This window comes from Morone saxatilis, unplaced genomic scaffold (genome assembly GCF_004916995.1).
Source record: "Morone saxatilis isolate NCDOM2014 unplaced genomic scaffold, NCSU_SB_2.0 Contig0, whole genome shotgun sequence".
Classification (NCBI taxonomy): Eukaryota; Metazoa; Chordata; class Actinopteri; family Moronidae; genus Morone; species Morone saxatilis.
This window is the reverse complement of record NW_023339650.1, coordinates 17166823-17175560: the sequence shown is the minus strand read 5'-3', so window position 1 is coordinate 17175560 and position 8738 is coordinate 17166823. Positions and strand designations below refer to the sequence as shown.

The 8738-nt window shown below is 39.6% G+C and overlaps 1 protein-coding gene across 1 annotated transcript in view; it reads right to left on the bottom strand.

Moving 5' to 3' along the window:
• The window catches only part of cnksr2a (connector enhancer of kinase suppressor of Ras 2a), a 42248-nt gene extending 33819 nt beyond the window's left edge, over positions 1–8429 (bottom strand). The window contains exons 1-3 of the mRNA XM_035657113.1: positions 8336–8429; positions 4294–4457; positions 2984–3186 (exon numbers count right to left, since the gene is read on the bottom strand). Coding sequence (XP_035513006.1) covers positions 2984–3186; positions 4294–4457; positions 8336–8429 — 461 coding nt within the window. The remainder of the gene's footprint in view (positions 1–2983; positions 3187–4293; positions 4458–8335) is intronic.
• Positions 8430–8738: the final 309 nt, after the last annotated feature.

Below are 8738 nucleotides of genomic sequence, written 5' to 3'. Positions count from 1 at the left end.
CAGTTATTTAAATGAAACCATCTGCAAAGTTTAGAGAGGAAATGACTCTTTGCTAACAGCTCGTTGACTTGTGAAAGATGTAACAAAGGGCCTCAATAGACTATTCTGTAAGGGGTCATGAGTCAAAAAGATTGGGAGCCAGTAGTTTAATATTTAACAATGCTTTGCATTTTATGAGGTTATCCAGTGTCTTCATGTAATCTGAAACTGAACAAGTAACTCTAGCTGTCAAATTAATGTAATGGAGCAAAAAATACAGTATATATCTCTAAAATGTGGCAGAGTAGAAGTATAAAGTAGTATGAAATGGATGTCAGAATTGTACTTAAGTGCAGTATATGAGTAAATGATTGATTCTCCTAAAACCAGCCAACCCTATCCACCATATTGTGATCAAAATTTAAAATCTACTCATTCACTCCATTGGTTAAAAATAGATAGAATAGAAAAAAGACCACTACTGCATTTTGAAGCTATCAGCAAAATACATCACACATAAACTGTAGTCTCTAAGGCCATGTTATTAATTCATGGGTAGGTGTTTTCAGATGTGCATATAAAGGAGAAATGAAGAGTTCAAAGAAACAAATACAAATTTAATTCATCGTGGAAAAATAATCACACTTTTCTCCCTGATAGATTCAAAGAGGAAGGGTTTGCCTTCTGCACAGTGTGTCGACTTGATGAAAATGGTGTTTGTCACCACAGAGAAAGAGAACAGTGTATATATACATATATATATAAATATTTGGAGGAGGAGACATCAGGGTATCAGAGGCAGGGAAAAGATGATCTTTGCTGTACACACACTGTTATTTTATACATGAAAAGGTTGCAGAATGGCTTCTCAAGTCATTTACAGGGAAACTAGAAAGTGCAGTGCATTTGCAGCCTGAGTGCTGAACTGATGTTGCACTTTCCCTCCATCCCTGTGAGGTCTAATAACTAGCAATCAGGCAGAGATGAAAGTTCAGTTTTAACATGACTTATGCTAATTTGCTGCTGTTGTAAACCTTTTAGGAAGGAGTCATCTTGCGGGTATTAGTACAAGACAGAGTGTAGACCAACATGCTTGGAAATCCTAACCTTTTCCACGTCGTTAGGGTCCATAATGAATTCAACCTATCCACCATGCAGCTCTTATTTCAGTAAGAAATTCAGCTTGTTTTACTCGCTCATTTGTTATTCCAAGGCAGGAAAAATCAATTTTAGGGGGGGAAGATTTCCTTGAAATAAAAGCTCGGATGGCATGTTAAATTTATTAGCGTGCTCACACAGCTGGAAAATGCTCTTTTCTTCATGTCTGGTATGTGTAATATGCAGGATAAAAACATAAAAAGAGATCTTTGACAATGACCACGTACTTATGTCTCAGAAATGGAGAACAGAGAGCATGAAGCTCTGCTGAGTCTATCCCTTTCTCAATGTCGCTTTGCCATTTACAGTTGCATCATCGTGCATGGGCGAATGCGTGTGCGCTTGCATAAGTGTGTGTCAGTGCGTGCGGATGTAGGTGTGTGTCTGCGAGTGTGTGTTTGTACGAGTGCGTGGGTGTTTTCTATGGGTCTGTGTGTGCTTGTGGATGTGGCTATATGCTTTTGTGTGTCTAGATGGCCTAAGGACAGATGTGGGTGCCCGGCATTTCAAGAACCGAATGTCAAAGACCTTTAGTTCTGTATCTGATGCGAGTGTCGTGTGCAGGGAATCGAGTCAAGTCATGAATAAATGAAGTGACAGGGAGAAGAAGAAGAGAGCGAGGGGGAGACAGAGAAACATGGTGAGAAAAAGGTCTGACGATATTCCTTCAGAAAAAAAACATATTTCTCAAAAGATGTCAACAACCGACAGCTGCAGGAGAGTTTATGTTTTGCAGATTGGAGCTTTACTTGTGCAAACAGAGAAAATAGGATAGAAAAGTTTTTACTGGCACTGGATCAAAAACTTCAACAGAGGGAAGATTTATAACTCTAGTTTCCACATGAAGTATTTTATACATGACGGATCCAAGTAATAATTTTGACGTCTAGATTTACTGATTACTCGTTTAGTCGATAATATGTCAAAAAAATACTGAAAAAAAATGTCCATCATAAATTCCCAGGGCCCAATGACATATTCAGTTGTCCGTCCAAAACACAAAGATTTTCAGTTTACTATAATGGAAGACTAAGAAAATAAAAATGATCACATTTGGAAACCAGAACCAGTTAATTTTTGGCCTTTTTTACTTATTATTTGTATTTCCATTCTTATTTTTATTTTTCATACTTCTATACTTATTTATTTGTTATTTTTCTCTATTTATCTGTACTTGCTGTCTCCGTGCAGCTGCAAGACATGAATTCCCCTACTGGGGATCAATAAAGGCTTATCTGAAACAATTAATCAATGATTATTGTTGAAAATATTTGCCTAAAACATTGCCATAAAATGACCATAAATATTCAGATTTAAAAACATGCACCTACCTTGCTGGCAGTTATATCTACATAAAATACAATATTAACACCGATACGATGAATTCAACTCTTTTACAAAGAGCAATGCACTGTTTGGCTGTATCTGGTTTCAATTGTTCATGAAGCGCTGCAAATATAAAACAAAAGGTTGCTCATTTCGGATGGTCTGAGGTGATTACAATGCTCCAAAGTCAGAATAATGGGAGTTTTTTTCCTGTTCTTACAATTGTGAGATTGTGAATGCAGCCCAATTATACCTCTATTAGTGCAGCCTTTAATGGGCCTTTTTCATTAAAGACATTTTGACATGTCACAGTAGGAAAAGCACAGGTGTAAATAATAAAAGTAATGATGTCTGAATACCAGAGCCATTATTAATGTCATTAATAACACCTGTGCTTTTCTTTCTATGACACATACTATAGTTACTCTGCGCTATAAATCCAATCTGTTAACTCACCTCCTCTGTGTACAAGTGAAACAAAGAGCTTCTCTGAGAACGTGACAGACAGTGAACACATTACCTGTCCAGCCAGGCTAGCAGGCTCTTGGCGGCGGTGATGAGGTCGACCACGGAGGTCAGAAGATCGTTGGGGAGCCGCCGCGAGGACCTGCTCTCCGATTGGCTGCTGCGACGGCGGCCGGAAATGAAGTTCTGCAGGTTTTTGGCCGAGGCGCCGAGTTTGTGAGCCAGAGTCCTGACGCTCTCCGTCTCCAGACCTGAGTTCTACACACACACACACACGCACAGACATAAACAAAGATCAGCTGAACCTCCAGACAGTGAACCGCCATGAATACAGATTAGAATCTTATTTGTCAACATGTTTACCAGTTCTTCTTAAGGAGTCTGGTGCATATTAATGACTTATGTTACCCATCTGGTACAGAGAAGGTCATCACACTGTTTCTGTATTTAAACACCTTTAAATCTTTATTTATTCATACTTACAGCCAACCTCTACCATACAATAATGACAAAACAATGGAGGACGATGCAACATAAATTAAACAACTTCTTCAAGAAGGCACCGATAGTTCACATGCACTCACTTTTGGCTTATCCAAATGTAATAACAAATTATTGCAGGTTGTCAGTCTAGGGTGTAAATAAAGAATTTTAGTTGTATTGTTTTGTTTTTGAACACAACAAAACATAGTTTAACAAACGGTCGGTCACCTATGCATTCATACGGATGTTATAGTAGTGATGGAAAGTTATAATAAAAGAAAAAAAAATCCATATATAATTATATTTTATTGTATACGAAATTTGGGCATATGTTTACAGCCGGATGCATGAGAGTTATAGAACAGGGCTGGAAACTGACTTTTTCACCACATTCCCAAAACTCAGACAGCAGCCACACAGATAAGGCTGCCTGCCGATGTGTTTGAAGACATTTTTTTTTGTTTATCTGCATCATGAGCACAGACATCAGCCGATGCCGTTTATCTCAAAAAGCTAGACAATCGGCCCGACTGACTGATTAATCAGTCTATCCATCCAGTCAGTCTTTGTTTAATAGGTATTTGTTTTTTGATTGATCTGGCAAAACCACAAACACTTACCAAGTGCAATTTTGTAACTTTTTTTCTTATTTTGTGTTTGTGACAATTGGGAGATGCAATGATGCAGCGCGCTGACAATTTACTTTCTGCAATCTATTAACATTGTGCATCCAAGCAGAACATGACTACATTAACAGCTGCAGCTGAAAAGATGGCTGAACTGCACTGAAACTACAGAACAAACACACACACGCACGCACGCAACACACACACAACAACACACACACACACACAACACCACACAACATTAATACACACTCACCAGAGCACAGAGCAAGTCCACAGCCTCCAGAATGAGCTCCTGGTGTCCGATGCGAGAGACTCCCAGCTCCTCCAGCTCGGCGTGGCTAATCCTCAGCAGCCTCTCCCCGCACACACCTCCGCGCTCAAACACACACACATATTGCTGCAAGCAGTCGTCCAGACCTGCAGCAAACACACATATTATTAGAGTTACTCACAATAAATACACTCAGATTTGTTCCAAAATGAGATCACGACCGTAGTGAAGATAAATAAATCTTTTTTTTCTTCTTAGGGACTGAGAAGAAAACGTGATGTTTGTTGTTGATGAAAATATTTCTTCCTCAGTTGACACCACATTTTTTATTATTTGCCATGATGCTTTATCATCCGGATTTGCATTGCAGTACTTCTATATATATTGTGTCTATAATTTAGTCCTCAAATCCTCAACAGTTGAAAAAAAAACACATAAGTGTCAAAGGAAAATGGAAGTTGCTGTTTTTTAGTTTACTAGAAACATTTTTTTTGGCATTGGAAAACACATTATTCACTTCTTTTGAGAAAATAAGACTTTAAACCCACATAAACCTATGTTTATCGGACAATCTGGGCCAGTAGGAATAGGCCGTGATCACCTTTTAACTTGACTAACAATTAGTCACTTATGTACAGATCCAGCAGACACAGAGCAACAATAGCATTCATAAGGAGTCGTGTTTCTGGCCTTCTGACGAATATAATTCCACTACTGTCTCTCCTTTTAGCTCTTTGGGTCTCCATCAACTCCTGGTAGGAATGTATAACTAGCTGCTAAATGTTGCATTGCATTACATACATATCATATCATATTCATTAGAACAGCTTTAAGGACTCAATTTTAAACAGAAATGACATAAGAAGGTCATTTTGTTTTTTATCTGGTCTAAATTTTGAAGTAAGTAAATACTGTATCTTATATGGTCTTTCACTGAGACTACAATTTCATCTACTCTTCTGAAACACTGTCATACTGCTACAGCGTGGTTACATCGTTGGTTGAAGGTGTCTATACCTACTATACTGCCTGTAATCATATCTGCTCTATGGCAATTATGAGAACACACGAGGTAGATAGAAATTATGGGCCTGAGGCACAGGAGGGGAATCTCATCCCAACACCACCATCACTCCTCATGACCCATCCACACTTAAAACGCTCTTCAATACATTTGCTCCCTGATCAATGACCAGTAACGTCCCTACTTGAAATTATAGGTATCAGGCTGCACTCCAGAAGCACTAATCAGCTTTCGTTGCCACACTTTTCACCGGCGCTTTCTTTTCTTCAAAGTCAGCCTATAGGGAGGACAGATTTATTTTATTCTGCACAGGAAAATGTTAGACACATTTTTACGTATCCCTGTTTGTCTCAGATAATACAGCAGCGGCTGTTTCATGTTTTTGAGACATTTCAGCCTGTTAGCAGTTTTGTAGATTTTTGCCCGACGCCGTTTCAAAACCACATTAGGATGAGGTAACAGTAAAGTGCAGTTTGTTTTGAAAGAAACAGGAGGGCCACAAGAGGCCTTTTAGGTCTCGTTTTTATTTTTATTTTTAACGTAAGGCAGAAAACATTTTGTTCCACTGTATTTATGAGCTCAATGTGTGACTTTGAGACCTGTTTCACCATGAAACTAGAGCAAATAGAGACAGAGAAAGGAAGTCAGACATTGCCTGTTTTTCTCTCCCACAATGCTAAAGGGACTGATGAAGATAATCAACCATATTTGGACTTCATGGCCAAAAAGCTTTTCAACCCACAATTATACCAAAGCTCTCAACATCACTTTAGAGGACCATGCCAGTGTGATTGCACATTTTAGCAAATAACTGCAAATCATGTATTCACAACATTTTCGCTGACCATTTTCAAATGGTTTTTATGTGTACAGATTTTCTAACAGCATATTCGTTTGACAGTGCAGTTCCAGACATCAATAGGTTTCCATTCATTTCTCTAAAGCTTGAAAATCAACTTATCTTGTAATCCATTACAGTAAACATCTAGTCTGCACTAAATCTTGCATTGTCATTGCAAGGTAATTGAGATGTCTGCATTGCATCACCCTCTAACAACAATGCAAGTAAACTGTGATGGATTACATAATTTAAGTAAGTCTGGTCTTTGGAATGGAAAGACAACATTGTTTGTCAGAGCCAGACCAATATATCGGTCAGGCTATTGCAGACAGTATCTGTATTGGTGTATATGTTATCAGATATACGCTGATATTTTCCTGTATATCTGGTATAACTGTAAAATGTATCCAGCAGAGTACAATGTGATTTACAAAACATGTTAAAGAATATTTAACTTAAATATTCAATAAAAAGGTATCCAAGAGGGACAATAAAGCTATCCATACTAATAAGCATAGCCGTCAGCTTATTGGCTTAGTTCGATTGCTAACACGCATAACTTCACAGTTTATTCAAATCTGTGCCATTTACTCCTGTCTCAAACCATTGCCCTTTTGCAGAACAGTTACGCTGACGGAGGTGAGTAATTCATTGTGCAACACAGCTAACAAGCTACAGTAGCTTCCTCCATTTTAGACTCTCTGTCTCTCCTTCCCAGCACCCCTCGAGACAGCTTGATTTTGGTCAACGTGGGGCGAATTCGCGGGTCGCCAAAGTTTCACTCAACTTGAAAGATTTGTGCAACTTTGCTCTTTAAAGGTCGTGAAACAAACTGTACCTAAAACAAGAGTCGGGAGACTGGGACAAAGGAGGAAATGGATGGGCAATCAGGCAGCCACCCAGGTAAAACTTTACTCTCTGTTGGATTGTGTAACGTCTGTGTTGTGAGTGGGACGGTCTCTCTAGATCTGCGAGTGCGTGAGCGTGCAAGTGGGCGGGTGCGTGCATTGTTACTCTGTGTGTGTAAGTGTGTGTGTGCGCGTGTGTGTGTGTGTGTGTGTGTTTGTGTCGTCTGGCCTGGCCGAGTTTGCTGAGTCAAAGGAAAGCAGATCAAGACAGAGCGGCTCAGCTGCAGCCCCTGGCTCCCAAAACAATGAATGTATCCAGCTTCTAACCTCTTAACAAACAGCCAACTAGCAAACACACACTCCAAACACACACACACACACACACACACACCTCTGAGGAATGAGCATTGATTTCCCCCGCTTCAAGTCCCCGCTTTATAATACACTCATCTATCATAACCACACTAACAAAGATGGGAGGGGAAAAAAACAGGATGGGAAGAGTGCGGAGGAAGAGAAGGAGAGAAAAAAGGAAGAAGGCAAAGAGGAAAAGAAAAAAAACTCATAAGCCAGCTGCTAAACAGCATGCAAACTATTTAACACACGCTCACACATCCTACACACACACACACGCACACACAAATTCCATCTCTCATCAGCGACGAGCAACAGCATTTGTCGCTTTTTGCACCCTCCCATCACTTCATCTCCTCCCTCAGCCACTACATCTGAAGTCTAGATGAAGCGTTCAGTTCCAAAATGCCATGATATATCGAGCTTGGAAAATAAGTAGATAGAGCCTGAAATGCATGAAAAATAAAAAAATGCATAATTTAATCTTTTAAAACGTAAATAAACAAAGCTTTTATGGTCTGGAAATGAAGAACTAGCAATCAATTTTGAAGATGAGGCATCGTCTTTTCACCATTATCTCATTTTGGAAGACAACTAGACAAATTGATTCCACTATCTGGACCCCCAAACACTTCAAGTCGATGAATGATATCTAGGCTCACAGCTTCCACTGACAAGCATGAAAGGGTTTGATAAGAATAAAGACATCAAATCGCTCACACTTGATTTGTGTGACTTCCGGCTTTAATGTTAATGAAGGTCATTTAGGGACACTTAAGGTTCGGAGAAGCTGGAATGGTAAATGGACTGTACTTGTATAGAGCCTTTCTCTTCTTCCACATTCACCCATTCACAGACATTCATTCACTGATTGCAAAGCCACTAATTTGGGGTGCAGTATCTTGCTCAAGGACACTTTGACGTACAGAGGGAGGAGCCGGGGATCGAACCACCAACCTTCTGATTTGTGGACGAACCGCTCTACCTCCTGAGCACACAGCCACAGCCGTCCCACAGCAAAGGAAGCAGAGGGAAACAGCTGACCTGGCATTGTCTTAAGTTCAGAAATTCACCAACCAGCCCCTTTACATCTTAATTAACATAAATAAGTCTAATTATTCTATTAATCTATACACAAACAAAGATTGAAGAATTTGCAGTTTTAGGGGGAGATCTGATCTGACTGGCTTGCTGTTTGCTACTTACTTTGTGGCAATAGTGCTCGCAAACCTGAACCTACGGAGTATTATCACCTGAATCTACAACTCCTCTCAGCTTTTCCACATCGTTTCACCGTCCTGCCCACAACTTTATTGTTTTGGTTCCCTCTCACTGCTCTCATAACGCCATGTTCTGACGC